The sequence below is a fragment of the Lemur catta genome, chromosome 14, assembly GCF_020740605.2.
Source record: "Lemur catta isolate mLemCat1 chromosome 14, mLemCat1.pri, whole genome shotgun sequence".
NCBI classification, from domain to species: domain Eukaryota; kingdom Metazoa; phylum Chordata; class Mammalia; order Primates; family Lemuridae; genus Lemur; species Lemur catta.
Window position 1 is genome coordinate 25,592,836 of NC_059141.1, and position 15,171 is coordinate 25,608,006.

Genomic DNA, 15,171 nt, shown 5'->3' on the forward strand with positions numbered 1-15,171 from the left:
AGGGCCCTCTGCTGGGCATCGCCTGGATGCAGGGAGTGCTGTGCTAGGCACAGGGGGACGCACACAAGGAGGGGCCCCTGCCCTGCAGGCATTCTCTGCGTGTCCCCAGCCTGATCTCCAGCCCCAGACAAGGGCAGGGGCATCTTCCTCCCCTCCCTACTCGCCCCATCTCTCTTCCCTCCTTCCCGCCCGATGCTGCCTCCCCCAGGCCTCCACCCCTCCCAGGAACTCGCCATTTTGGCCTCGCCCTTTGAGGGAGCATCTGTCCAGGCTGCAAGGTGGTGATTAAAGAAGGCTTAAAAGAAATTTGGAAAGAAAGTGAAGGTGGATTTATGATGTCGGGCGGGGAGCTTCGCTGTTGGCTGGGAGCAGTGTGGAACAAAGCAGAGGGCAGATCTGATTTATAGGAAGTCATTATTGGAGGAGACAGAGATGCCTAAAGCCCAGCTGAGGCCTCCTGGCAGATACCCACTAGCGGGCTTGACCAGGGGCCGCAGAGTGGGAGCCTCCCAGGTACCCAGGCAGGCGCTGGCCTTTTGTCGGGAGCAAAACCAGATCTGAGAGCCAGGGACCAGGCAGAGCTGCAGTGACAGGCTCCTCAGCCAGGGCTCAGGACCCCCAGGGAGTGCAGCACGGGCCTCTCAGGGGTACCCAAAGCCCAGGATACACAGGGACCATTTGCCCGGGGCAGACACATTCAATCAGGGTTGTGGGTAACATCATTTTTCTTTTAAAACAGACACAGATATGCTATAGAATAGAAATGTAATTTTTGTATGCATCTTTCTCAGCTAACACAAGAGATTTTACAGAAATGTCAAGCTTGTGGCTGGCCACTCCAGGCTACACGCCCAGGCTTGCCAGTACACATCCTTCCTCTGTTGCGAGGGAACAAATGATGGGGCCTGTCCTTCTTCCCCCTCCCTGCCCTTAACTCTCAGTAGAGACAGGGCAGGAATGAGGGGGCAACAGCTGTCTTTGTCTAACGCCCTCCCCTCCACACAGCCGGACCCCTGCCCGGCATCTGGAAGCCTCCAGAGGGCTTGGGAGTGGCCACGCCAGCACCCACACAGTGTTACTTTGCTTTAGCATTTTTCAGGAAATTTAGGATGGGAGCCCCTGTTACCACCCTGCCCTTTACACACACATGCACACGCATGCACACACGCACACACACGCACTCGGGCACACACACACCGCCCATTCCTCCATCCCACGGTCTCCAGCATCTTTGCCCTGCTCTTTTACATCACAGATGTTCTTGGCAGCCTACAGACCTTGGCTTCTACCAGAATCCTGCTTCTGTCAAAGCCCCAGCAGATTAACCCCCGGGCCCAAGCACATTGGCTGGCAGGCCTCACTTCAGAGTCTTCACAGGTGCTGAGTCTAGACGGGCGCTGGAACAGCTCCCAACACACTTATCCTGTGGCCCATGCTGGAGGATGCATTCATTGAGAAGTATAGCAGGAAGGAGCCTTGGAGATCTTCTCATTCTCCCACCCACTTTACAGGGATGGAGACTGAGGCTTGGGCAGCGCATGTCCCGAGATCCTGCAGGTGCAGAGAGCAGAGGCCAGGCAAGAGCTCGAAGTCTTTCCTTAGCACCATGAACCCCGTGCTGCCTCGTCCCTGGGCCCCGGGCCCTCAGTTGGAAGTAGCTCAGCAGCGTGCGCACCCCGTCCCCGCAGCCTTTTCCACCCACTCCCCAGTCCCTGAGGGCTGGCCCAGGTGCTACCTGAGAGCTGAGTCACCTGCACCTGAAATATTGTACTTGAGTCTATATCACCAAGTGCTGGGGTTCAGAGGTATAGAGGTACGGTTTTTTTTTTTAAGAAACAAGGTCTCACTCTGTCACCCAGGCTGGAGTGCAGTGGTGTGATCAAAGCCCACAGCAACCTCAAACTCCTGGCCTCAAGCGATCCTTCTGCCTCAGCCTCCCCAGTAGCTGGGGCTACAGGCATGTGCCACTATGCCCGGCTAATTTTTTTATTTTTTGCAGAGATGGGGTCTCACTGTGTTGCTCGGGCCGGTCTCGAACTGGCCTCAAGAGATCCTCCTGCCTCAGCTTCCCAAAGTGCTAGGATTACAGGCATGAGCCACCTCACCCAGCCAAAGGAGTGCTGTTCTTGAGGACAACCAAAGCTGCCCTATGGGGCTTGGGCCCAATGAGCAGAGCGTCAGAGGGAATGCTGGAACGTGGCCAGAGGAAATGGGGGCCACGGAAGGGCATTTTCCCCTGTAACCCCACCCTTTCTGCCCAGCCAGGTGGGCAGAGTGAGAAGCCTTCAGGGAGGGATGAGCAGGGAGGAGCATTCACACTCCAACAGCAGAACTAGGAGGCCTTTGAAGCTTGAAAGTGCAGAGAAAAATAAAGGGATATTATTCACCCAGCAGGTGGCAAATTGTCCCAGCTAATGACTATGTGGCACCTGACATTTTCCAAGGTACCTTCCAAAAACCAGCTCACTTAATATTTATGACAGCCCTGAAAAGGAGCCATTATTATATGATCAGTCTTATGTTATAGCTGAGAAAACAGAAGCCCAGAAAGGTTCAGTGATGTGCCCAAGGTCACACAGCTCAAACTTGGACTTTCTGATCTCCAGTCCTGTGGTTTCCCACCTCCAGTGCTGCCTTTCCAGCCTCACCTGGGGAACTGTTTGTCCCCAAGAGAATGTGTTGGCCTCAGATGTAAAAGAATTAATTGATATAAAGTGGAGTTAACATCATTCTCCAAGTCTAAATAAAGATGTTCCTACCTGCCCCCTGGGAAGCCCATATGCTGTGTGCTAAGCCTTAGGAGGTGGGGAAGAGGGTGGGCAAGAGAAAGAAGAGGAGGGGGAGGGTCCTAGTGGAAGACACCTACTGAATGAGGGGTCTTTGTCAGTGTCCTGGAGGGGCATAGAAGGGGCAGCCTACATTCATAAGGGGTGGATTTTATTGGCTTGAACAGGACTTGCATGTTGACCTGCGAGTAGAGTTTCCCCCATGGCATCAGCAAGGGGTGCAGACACCTGGCCACCCCTGCCTCAGACCCCCCTTCAGCCGCCCAGGGTAAGGGGCTGGGGCTGGGGCCCAGGAGGCCAGCTCCCTGACTGCCGACTCACCTGCTCCCCAACTGTGCAGCCAACTTGCCAAGGAGTTGTGGGTAACATCTCTGTTATGGTCTGGTTGCCATGGCAATAAATTGTGGCTAATTAGTAGTGTGGTTACCATGGCAATTTTCTAGTAATTACAGGTTACAAATGGTACAAGGCTTCAACCCAACCCAATTAGTTAATTAGAAAGATTTAGAAATTTGTCCAAAAAGGAAATAACCTGCTTTGTAGAAAATGAAGGGAATGTGTCACAGCTTGGGAGCCAGAGGCAGAGAGGAAATTGGAGGATGCAGAAGCAGGGGAAGAAGGATGGAGCCGCATGGCGGCCGGCCCCTGGGTCCCACCTGGAATTTCCAGGGGCCTAGGCAAGGCGGAGGGTTTCTCAGGGAAGCTGCTCCACGGCTGGCGTCTGGCAGGACCAGGACGGGGACAGCTGCCAGCAGCCACTTAACGGCTCCTCTTTTCATGGGCACAGGCAGGGCCCGGGTTGTAGCCCAGCACCTTTTCCTGCTGGCTTCAGGAAAGGCCTCTGAAAGCCACCCCACTGTACCCCACGGCTCTCATGAAAAGCAGATGTCACGTCTTGGAGGATGCTCCACGGGAACGATGTGAAGTTAGTGGCCCCATTTTCATGAGGCTTGAGCTCCCTTTGAGAGCTAATCAGATTATCTGGGAGGAAGCGGGAGGCATAGGGCCCAGAGTGTGTTAACAAGAAGTCCAACCATGACGGCAATAAGAGTGACAGTGCCACCTTCCTCCCACCCCCATCTCCCTGGCCGTGGGCAGGTGATAAAGGCCCCGTGATTTCCTCTGGGGGCATCTCTCAGGGGGTGGGAGGAGCCCAGAGACCAAAAGAACCCTTGTCTCTAATTAGCACAGTCACTTCGGGGAAACCTCTGCCCCAGAGACCTGCGGATGGCGGTGGTGGGGGTGGGAGGCTGGCCCATCATGACACAGCTCTGCCTGAGCTCTCATTGATTTAAAAAAAAAAAAAACTGAGTTCTTCTGGAGTGCTCTGATAACTCTTATCATACGGAACAGCCCTTTAGGGCTGTTCTTCTCAAACTGTACAGTGCACACACACCACCCAGGGGTCTTGTTAGAATGCAGGGTCTGGTTCAGTAGGGGACGGAGATTCTGCATTTCTGACAAACTCCGAGGTGCCCCTCCCGCAGCTGCCCACAGGCCTGACTCTGAGCAGCAAGGCTGGGGGGTCCCCAAAGCCCTTTCATGTGGAGCTCACCTTATTTTTGTAATTGATAAAATGTATATATTTATGGTGTACGGCACGATATTTTGAATAAATTTGTAGTATCCAACATGATGTTTTGAAATAAGTATACATCGTGGAATGGCTAACTCAAGCCAGTTAACACATGCATTACCTCTCATACTTACCATTTTTTTTGTAGTGAGAATGCTTAAAATCTATTCTCTCAGCAAGTTCAAGTATACAGTGCATTATTATTAACTATAGTCACCATGTTGTACAATAATCTCTTATTCTTCCTGTTAAACTGATATTTTGTATACTTTGACCAACATCTTCCCAACCCCCACCCCTGGCCCCGGCTCCTGGTAACCCCCATTCTAGTCTCTGTTTCTGTGAGTTCAACTTTTATAGATTCCACATATAAGTGAGATCATGCAGTATCTGTCTCTCTGTGCCTGGCTTATTTCACTGAGCATAGTGTCCTCCAGGTTCATCCATGTTGTTGAAACGACAGGATTTCCTTCTTTCTTAAGGCTGAATAACACTCCATCATGTATAGATGGACATTTTCTTTACCCATCCATCCACTGATGGACACCCAGGTTTATCTGGTATCGTGGGTGTTGTGAGTGGCGCTGCAGTGAACGGGGAGCACAGATACGTCTCAGGCACGCTGATTTCATTTCCGTTGGATGTACACCCAGCAGTGGGATCGCTGGATCATTTGGTCGTTCTATTTTTAACTTTTTTCAGAACCTCCATACTGTTTTCCATAATGGGTTTACTAATGTACATTCCCACCTGCCGTGTGCATTTGTTCCCTTTTCTCTGCATCCTCACCAACATTCGTAATCTTTTGTCTTTTTGATAATACCCATTCTAACGGGTATATCTCACCTCATTTGGTCCTCTCAGAAACCCTGAAGTGGAAAAGGCAGGTCAGACTATCCTCCTTTTACAGATGAGGAAACTGAAGCTCAAAGGGTAAGGCAAACTGCCCGAGGGCACACAGTTTGCAAGAAGCCACGCTGGGACTAGAATCCGTGGCCTGGCCCTGGTGGGGCTGCTTCCTGCCTAGTATTTCTGACACTTGGGGTGTGGCCTTTCCCACTTTTCTTCAAACAGAGTAAGCTTGCACAAACATGTATACTCAGAAATATCATGTATTTTCCTATGTTTTTTTAATATAAAAGTAAGAGCACAGGATACTGTTACTTGATGAATTGCTTATTTTTCAACACTGTATCACGGGCACTCCTCCAAGTCAGTACCTGTGGATCTACACCATCTTTTTAGTAGCTGCAGAATGGTCCGTCATATGGATGCACCGTAATCCGTTCAACCCGTTCGCTATCGATGTGTGTAATTGTTTCCTACGTCAAACAAAGCCAAGTGAGCATCCTTGTGCCTATGGCTGGAACCTCTTCCTATAGGTTCTTAAAAGGAGCATACCCAGTGGCCTTGACCAGCACACGTGTGACTCAGAGAGGGAGTCGGGGAGGCTGTCGGGAGGTCTGTGACTTCACCAAAGTGGCCTGGCAGAGCCGGGTTTAGGATTATCGTAATTCAGCCACCCCTCTCAGAAGGGCAGGGCAGGGTGTTGGCATCTGGGGGGCTGTGCCGTCTGTGCTCCTTAGCGCATGGAATCACCCTCTGCCACAGAGTGATTGGCTCTAGCTCCTCCCTGGCCGCTCCCTCAGGCTGTCGCCCTGCACACCGGTTCATGGGGACGGTGAGCCCAGGCTCAGGGACACATGCGAAGGTCAGAATTCCTCCTGGAATTCTGGGCCTGGGGCTCTGCTTCCGCCACTCACTGTGGGCCGCTGTCCTCTCCTAGGAGGCCGGGGCGTCAGCGTGGGCCCCATCCTCAGCAGCAGCGCCTCAGATATCTTCTGCGACAACGAGAACGGGCCCAACTTCCTCTTCCACAACCGCGGTGACGGCACCTTCGTGGATGTTGCGGCCAGTGTTGGTAAGTGGATGCAGCCGCCGCGCTGCACGCCCTGAGCCCCCTGAGCCCCCAGACCCACGGGGAACACCGGGCCGCCCTGCCCCCTCCAGCCTCGGGGAGAGCGAGACAAGTCATCATCAGCACCACACCGAGAACAGTGCTTGTCACTCCAATTCCACATCCCCCATGTGGCTCAGGACACAAGAAATGTTTGCTGCTGGGGAGAGGGAGTCTGGAACTCCGGACCAGTGTCACTTTCTGACAGCGGAAGTGGCCCACGGTCCTCTGAGTCCTGCTGTGTCTCTCAGCGTCAACTTCCCCTGTGAGCTGCCTCTCCCGCCGTGGCCCCCTCCCACGTTTATCTTAAACATTCAGTTCAGTCCAGCAACCATTCACGGAGCCCCTGCACAGTGCCAGGCTGGTGCTAGGAGCTGGGGATGCTGCCACGAATAAAGCTAAGACCACCCCCCACACAGAACGGCACTGACATTCTAGAAACAGATGTATACACAAACAGCTAGAATGAGCAGGACAAAAATCCACTCGAGACAGTGCCCAGGCTCCCAGCTTTGTGCTCATCCCTCATCAACCTCAGAGCCTTTGCACCTGCCCTTCCCTCTGCCTGGACTGCCCCCCACACCCACAGCCTGCAGAACCTCCATGTGCCCTTCCCCACCCTGCTCAAATGCCTCCTCTGCAAGGCCCTTCCTGCCGCCCTCTGCGCCGCCTGGCGGAGACTGGCCCTTCCTTCTCCACGTTCCCGCCACCCCTCGTACCCCTCACGCAGGCTTCTACGTGGCCATCGTGGATTGTCTAGGAGCTCTGCACAGACCGGGGCCCTGATCTATCCATTCTTGACACAATGCTTGCCACCCGGTGGCCATCCTGTAAATTCTGCTGTGTGACAGAGCGAGCACTTCAGAAAAGTCCACAGATGTGGGATCACATCCCACGTCTGCCCTTCAGCTACTTCCCCTCGGCCATCCCACCACCCCTGCCTTGCTGAATAATGGAAGGTTTGACTTCACCTTCTTCCTGGAGGCATTGAGGGGAGCTGTGGCCTCCAAAAGAAGAGGTGACTGGGATCTAGACACATAGATCAAACGTCCCGCAAGCTCTGGCTGTTGCCAACAGCCAGCATCAAACCCCTGGGCGTGTGCCAGTCCACTCTCCGAATTAAGAGTACCGGCTTTCGGCCTGGGAGGCTCCATTTCGGGGAGCTCCTGGCCCACGACACCCTCCCGGCCCCAGCTGTCGCCCGTCAGCCCTCATCCTTGCCTCACCGCTTCTCCGTCCCTGGCAAAGCCGAAATGGGGGCAGCTCCCCTGGCCTGTCCTCCCACCAGCTCACCCCTCCCAGTGCTGTACTCTGGCAGCAAATTTTCTCATTGCTGAGAAATCATAAAGCGAAGGGAGAAAACCTAGAGGATTTGATAAGGTGTTAAAGAGATGGAAGCAGAGGTGAGCGAACAAGTTGGAGTGGGAGAAGGTATGAGGCGGGAGGAGAGAGGCAAGGTGCTAGGCCCGTAATTGAAAGTCAGAGTGATTGCAGGGGTTTAACAAGACATGTCAAGAGGGCATTCATCACCCAAACAGATGCTGCTGTGAAATGCAGCCTGGCACCGACTATTCCCGTGAAAGGGAACCAGCTCCTTGTCAAGGTGCCTCATAGATAGGAGAGAAATGGGCCGACGCAGAAGGCCACCGACACTCGGGCCAGGAGTTTTGCAGAGAATTAATGGGGTATCAATCCTAGGGATTGGAGGCTGCCCCCAGTCCTTTGCAAACCCTCTTCCTCCAGCCTGGGTCTCACTGCCTCTTCTCCCACTTCCCCTCTCTCCTTGCGTCCTCTTCCCCCAAGACGACACTTAGCCTCTGAGGTGTTCAGGGCCCCCCCCCACACCCTCTCCTGGCTCCCACCCTCAGATCTCTGTGTTTGCAGCTGGCAAGAGCTCTCTGTGTGTGCCCCGGGGTCTCGGATCCCCACCACCCATCATATTGTCCTGTTGCCTGACATCCCAGGGGGCCTGATGACTGACAGCTGTTTGTCCTCGGCAAGGGTCAGTGTGGGTGGGCGCCTAGAGCCGCTGTCTCTCAGCTCTGCACTGGCCTGGGGCAGCCAGTCAGGCCGTCACCTGGGCAACGCCGCCCTCCATCCTCCCCCGGGACCGAGCAGTGGGTGGTGTGGGGGGTGGGCATTGTGCACAGAGGCTTCCCTTCCCAGATCGCACCAGGCACACTGCCCGCGGCGTTTCCTCTGCTGTCACCTACCTTTGCTTTCTGTCACGTTATTTATGTCTCTCCATTCATTCAGCAAGTATTTACTGGCAACTGCCGGGCCACCGCAGGCCCTGAGATAGACACTGCGTGTGCAAACCCAGAGGAACCAAAAAGACGGTCCTAACCTCACAGAGTGTCAGAGCTAGTGGGAAAACCAGACCCTGAGCAAGGAAACCGCACAGGAACATGACCACACAGGGTGATCAGGAGGATGGAGGCTGTCGGGGACCGTGACGGGGTGGGTGGAGTGGCTGTCTGAGATTCATGGTCAGGGTGGGCTTCCCTGAGGAGGTGACGTTGTGGCTGAGAGCAGGAAAACCAGGAGCCAGGTAGCCTAGAGCACGGGAGAGCGGGCCAGGTGGGGAGACCAGCTTGAGCAAAGGCCCAGAAGCTGAAAAAGGCCTGGGTCATCTGAGGAGTAAAAGGACCAGAGCTCAGCAAATAGCGGGGAGAGTGGTAGCAGATCCAGACCAGAGAAGTTGGGCAGGGCCACGGCCAGGCAGGGCCTCGTGTTCCCCAGGCAGGAGTTTGAACTTGACCCACGAGTACTGACAAGTCACTGAGAGATTTAAGCAAAGGAGTGGCGTGACCAGCCTGCTGTCTCCCGGTGGCAGTGTTGGGGCTGGTGGGAGGGGTCTGGTCCTCCAGAATCCCCCCAGTCTCCCTCCTCCCACCCTTGCTGCCCCCAGACTGAGCAGAAATAACGTGCCTGCCGGGCAGACGCAACTTGAGGACAAGTCTCCGGTCTATTTGCAACCGGGTGGCCCTCCCACCTCCTGCCCCTGTGACAACTTCTGAGACCGCTGCCGTATCTCCCCTTCCACTCCTGGGAGGGCAGGAACAATTCTAGGGCCACCATACTTTGTTCCTTGTCACAGAGCTCGAGCAAGGTGAGTACGTGTGGGGTGTGGGGTCGCCACACTGAGGGTCTCTGCCTCTGCCCCCAGGTGTGGACGACCCCCACCAGCATGGGCGAGGTGTCGCCCTGGCCGACTTCAATGGTGACGGCAAAGTGGACATCGTCTATGGCAACTGGAACGGCCCCCACCGCCTCTATCTGCAGATGAGCGCCCACGGGAAGGTCCGCTTTCGGGTAAGAAGGGGCCTCTCCCTCCCTCCCCCCGCCTGCACTGCAGTGGCCCTGGCACGTCATAGGAGCTGCCACCCTGGCCTATGCCTCCCCCTAGGCTGAGAAGGGGCTTGGAGGGGATGGGGGTGACAGTGAAGGTAACAGCTAGGGAACGACGGGCTCCGCCCAGGCTCGGTGAAGACACCAGTGCCCAGAGGGAGCCAGGTGGGCAGGGGAGGAAGCGCAGCCTCCCGAGGTGGGCTGGGCCCCTGTGAGGTGGGCTTCATTCTCTGGATCGAGGCCACTTTTCCTGTTGGCTCCTGAAAAACCTCACCTGCAGCCAGCCTGAGCTTTTCAAATTGAGATTCAAACCAAAGGCAAATGGTGGGAGAGAATGGAAGGTTGAGGCCACAGAATTCCCAACAGCCACCCCTAGGGACAAACAGCGAATGGTGGGCAAGGTGGCCTCAGACCCTCTCTGTGCCTCCTCCCTGAACTGTCAATAGACTGAGGCTGAGAATTCGAGAGGACTGTTCGTGACAGTCATGGAAGTGCCACCAGCATGATTGGCTCGGGCTTGGGGCTTCGTCGGGGAGGGCAGCAGAAGGCATGGGGTCCCCGAAGCTGATTTCAGGGATTGTTCTGGAGGTGCCTCGGTCTTGCCAAAAAACCGAGTGAGTGAGGACATTCCTGGAGACATCCCTGAGACCATGAAACCTCGGGGTTTGCCTTATGTCTGTGTGACAATGGAGAGGCCACCTCACAACCCCCCCCATCGTAGGCCGCCACCCTGGGGTGCTGGGACCCAGTGCTGCCTCCCGGCTGAGGCCTGAGCCCCGGCTCTCAGGCATTGGGAGGGCACGCCCAGAGCGCAGCGCAGTTGATCCCTCTGGGACCTTGGCGAAGACTGAGGTGGGTGATTTCCATCCTCACTCAGCTCCCATTCTCAACAGGAACAATTTTGCTGCCCTCCCCCAGGACATTTGACAATGTCTGGGGACCTTTGGGGCTGTCACAACTAGGGAAGGGGGTGCTGCTGGCATCTAGCATGCAGAGGCCAAGGATGCTGCTGAACATCCTACGGTGCACAGGACAGCCCCCCACGACAGAGAATTACCCACCCCAATGTGGACGGGCCGAGGGTGAAGACCAGGTTGACCATTCTGTCGGCTCCTCCCAGCTCATGAGAGCAATGGCAATGATGACAGCAAACGCCCCGTTTGTCAAGTGCCTTCCGTGTGCCCGGAACTGTGCTAGAGCCAAAGCACGTTATCTTGGAAGCCCAGGCTTCGGGGGGGGGGGGGTGACCCAAGGGGGCTATGGAGGCTTCCATTTTTACAGGATCAATAGAATAATGACATCTGAGAGAGCCTGAGGTCTCTTTGTTCCCTAGCTCTTAAGGCCCTGCTCGGCCCATCCCAACCAGCTGGCCAGGCTCTTAATCAACCTCGTTACTGCGCTGATGGGGACCACCTCCTCCCTGGCCTGCCCACAACCGGCAGCTCACCGGCTGACCCAGCCGGCTCCTACCAGCAGGAGGGGGCACCAGTGTGCCCTTCCCAGCCCTCTCCACGGACCCTGGGACTTGGATAGGCTCCTGGGTCTTTAAGGGATAAACCCACCTATAATGGGGATGTTCTGCTCAGAAACAAAAGGTCGCCCTGCACAGCTCTGCTTCTATTTCAAAGGCAAGCCCACACCTAGGGCCCTTTGCCAGGGCCACCCGGGGCCCTCCCAGCACTTTGGAGTCCCAGCTGGACTTCCCCTGGGTCTGGGGTCTCCCCATGAGTCCTGGACAGGTGTAGCTGATACTGCAGCCTCCTTAAAGCAAATGTCACAAAAAAAATCAAAAGGTTCCCAAGAAACATTAGGTAGTAGAGACAGCAAAAAGCAGAGCCACGGGCAGCCACTTCCGCCCTCCGTGAGGCTGACGGCGGGACAAGGCATGACAGGTTGCCGGAGATCTGTCTCGTGCCAGCTCTGGGCCAAGCGTTTTACATGCACTCCTCACAACCTGGGCATGTTACTGATGAGGATACTGTGATCCAGGGGGTTAGTAACTTGCCTAAGATCACACGGCCGGTCAGTGCTGGAGCCTGGATTCAAGTGCACAGAGCCCAGTGCCCACCCAGCTTCCCACGGGAGGAAGGATGCGTAGCAGAAAGCGCACAGCATCTGGAATCAGAAGCCCTGGCTTTGCCCCCACTCGTTAGCTGTGATTTGGGTGATTCACCTTCCTCTCCAGAACTCAGTTACCTCCCCTGAAACATGGGCCTGCTTATGTCTGTGCTGCCTCGAGGGCCTGCTGAGAGGGCTTGGTGTGGTCCTGACTGGGGAGCTGCTCGGCGCCTTGCTGGCCTCTGTGGTGGCTGTTGTTCTCCCCTCCTTGTTCCCCTACAAGCAACCTGAGGTTCTTGTGGTCTTGAAGGCAGCCACCCCAGGTCCCTTACGGGGAGGCGAGGGGTGGGCTGCCTCTTGCCTTAGATGGCTCCACACACACTGTCCCGTCCGCTGACCGCAGGCCTCTCCCCTGCAGGACATCGCCTCGCCCAAGTTCTCCATGCCCTCCCCTGTCCGCACAGTCATCGCCGCCGACTTCGACAATGACCAGGAGCTGGAGATCTTCTTCAACAACATCGCCTACCGCAGCTCCTCGGCCAACCGCCTCTTCCGGTAGATGCCCCAGCCTGGCTCGTGGTCCTTCACCCTTAATGGCTGGTGGGGAGGAGGGGTCAGGGAGGAGGGCTTAGGAATCAGGAAGGGAGGGTTTCAAGGGCCAGGGAGTTGGTGCTGAGGATGGAGAGACAGAAAGGACAGGGGCTGAGCAAGAGGCTGCGGGAACGGAAGGAGAGTACTGGGCCACCCTGTTCCCGGTATTGCAGGGACATGGCAGAGGGACAGGGCCCAAGTGTGCCCAGAGCCCATAAATGCACACCACCACAAAAGGGGGTTACCCAGGTTAAGCCAAAACAAACAGGTTTATTTACTGCAGGACTTCTCAGAGCCTTTAAAATAATCATGAATATTTTAACGTCCCAAATGATGGATGGAGTATTCCAAATAGATTTGACCATGGGACAATTCCTTCAGAGATTTTTCTCTTGGGACTGGTGGTCTGTAAACCATCCTTTGGGAAATGCCGGGTGACAAGCATCCCTGGTAGACGAGGAAAAGGAAGTCTCAGAAATGGAAGGAATCTGCAGGCATCTGAGCAGCGTGTCTAGGGAGGAATTTTCTGAAGCAACATTTGTCTAAAGGCCTCCAGAGACCCTTGGCATCAGCATTTCCTAGAGTGCTTAAGCACAGAATCCCAGAGCCCATGCCAGGCCTCGGGATTAGAATCTCAGGGGCTGAGGCCCAGGAAGCGCGTGGGCAGTAGGCGCCAGGTGATTCTTATCACTCTCAAGTTTGAGAACCACTTTGAGGAACAAACCTCAGGACTCCTGCGGCCTGAGATGTCCCTGGTCCTGGCCTAAAGCATTCTAACGGGGCTCAGGACCAAGAGGGGAGAGGAGGGTGGGCCAGATCACCTGCTCAGCCCCGAAAGCCTCCTGCCCTGTCTCCCAGGAGGGCCCAGCTATTAATAAAAGGCGTGACCTGTGACTAAGCATGCTTTAAAATATAATTATTAACAAAGCATCAATCCTGGTTGGATGTAATCACCCCCCGAAGGCACCAGATTTACTAATTAGGTGCCTTGCAAAGAGCTTATTCACAACTTCCAGATTAATTGCAGAAGATCAATTGCCAGTTAACAGAGACACTGCTTTCCTTCCCTGCCTAATCAAGTGTCACTTGCCAGAGCCCCTGAGCACTGGGGACTCTAGTGCTTCTGTCTCTGCGGCCCGAGAACCCAGGCATCTCCCCTGTCTGCCTGCCTGTCCAGCCTACCTCAGACCCCCAGCCTCCCCTCCAGCCTCCCAGGGTGGGCTAGGAGGGAAGACAGGGCGGGCTGGCCTGAGTGGACAGTGAGTCACCACGTGGCCGCCCAGTGGGTGAGTGTGTTTGCCTCTGTGCAGCAGCAGCGGAAGCCACTTCCCAGGTGCGTGGCTGTGCCACCAGTCCCCGTGGCAGATGGCTGGGTCCTGAGCACACAGCAGAGCTTGTGAGGGGCTACAGCTGGGACTGCCACTCAGCTGGAAGCTCTGGAAGTTTAACCCCTGCCTGTCCCATACTGCATGGGATTTTCACCTGTTGCTGAACGGAACACCGTGGGCTCCTTGGCCCTGGTGCTCTCCCGGGGCATGTCAGGCGCTAGGGACCCAGAGCTTTGGGGTGCTTGAGGCTGCGAGTCCTTTAATGATACGTAGTAGGACAACCAGGGAATTCACCCAGACGGTGACTGAGAGTGAAAGGGAGCCGTCTTAATAATCACCACGGGACTCTCCTAGGCCAACTGGGGTGTGGCTGGTCACCCCGCTAACATGTCTAGACATGCCTCGGATCTGTCCTCCACCCAGCACCCTCAAGATTCCTCCGCCCCTCCAGCTGGCCTCCTTGTCCCTAGTCCTGCAGAGTGAGCCGTTGCAAACGCACGTCTGGCCACACCCCTCTTCCACTGAACACCCTCTAGAAGCTCCCCGTTGCCCTGGGATCCCTCCACGTCCCTGTTTACAGCGAGCTTTCGGTTCTGGGCTGTGCCAGGCCCGGACCCTCTTCATCGGAGTGACATAAGGGCACTCACGGTCCTGGTCTCCGCTTAGCTGGCCCTTCCTCCGGAAGCCCTCCCTGAATGCCCAGCCCTGCACTCACTGCCCACATCCCCCCCTCCCCGGGCCTCCAGCACCCTGCAGTGCACGTGGACTCAGCTCCGTCTTTCCTGGGGCCCCCAGCCTCCCGGCCCCCCACACCGGGCCCGGCACACAGTAGCTGCTGCCTAAGATGTGTTCAGTGAACACAGGAATGCAGGGAACTGCTGGATGTTGTCCTTAAGAATCCTTAACTGCTTTGTCGCCTGAACCGAGAGGTGTCTCTGCCCAGCTGTGGCAGAGTCTGCAGCACACAAATGGTCAAAGGGACGGTGGCTGTCAGCAGCTGAGGCATCACACCCACGCACGCCTGCCCCCAAGTCCACCTCACAGGGCTTCTGTGAGTTCTGCCAACTCCCTCCGCCATCCAGCCGCCAAAGGCTCCAGCTCAGGGGACCCCGACCCCCTCCTGAAAGCACTGGCCACATCACAGCCTGGGTGTTTCTCTGTGATCTGGGCAGACAGCAGCAACGTGCAACCTGCAACGCGGTAGGGAGGGTGACGCCAGTCCTCCCCACCTCCCGCCTCCGCTCCTTGGCCCGCACATCCACAGCACCCCGGGCTGTGAGAGCATAACGAGTGAGGACAACTGGAGCGGAAAGCTCTCCACCGTCACCAGAGTTAAGCTTGGCGTGGAGAAGGAGCGGGACTTGTGCAGCAGCCTTTCTGAAGCAGACGTTCTCAAGGTTCAGAGTTCAAAATAGACAGAACCCTGCGACCCAGGGGCCCCTTGCCTCTGCTGCGCCCCTGGAATTCACCCACGTGTCCCACAGACACGTGCCTGGAGCTTTCTGAGAGCCGGACGCTGTGTTA

General features: G+C 55.9%; 1 protein-coding gene across 2 annotated transcripts in view; it reads left to right on the forward strand.

Moving 5' to 3' along the window:
• CRTAC1 (cartilage acidic protein 1) overlaps positions 1–15,171 on the forward strand; it is a 132,060-nt gene that overhangs the window by 104,111 nt on the left and 12,778 nt on the right. For both annotated transcript variants that reach the window (XM_045568692.1, XM_045568693.1), the window contains exons 6-8: positions 6,149–6,283; positions 9,489–9,634; positions 12,147–12,283. In XM_045568692.1, coding sequence (XP_045424648.1) covers positions 6,149–6,283; positions 9,489–9,634; positions 12,147–12,283 — 418 coding nt within the window. The remainder of the gene's footprint in view (positions 1–6,148; positions 6,284–9,488; positions 9,635–12,146; positions 12,284–15,171) is intronic.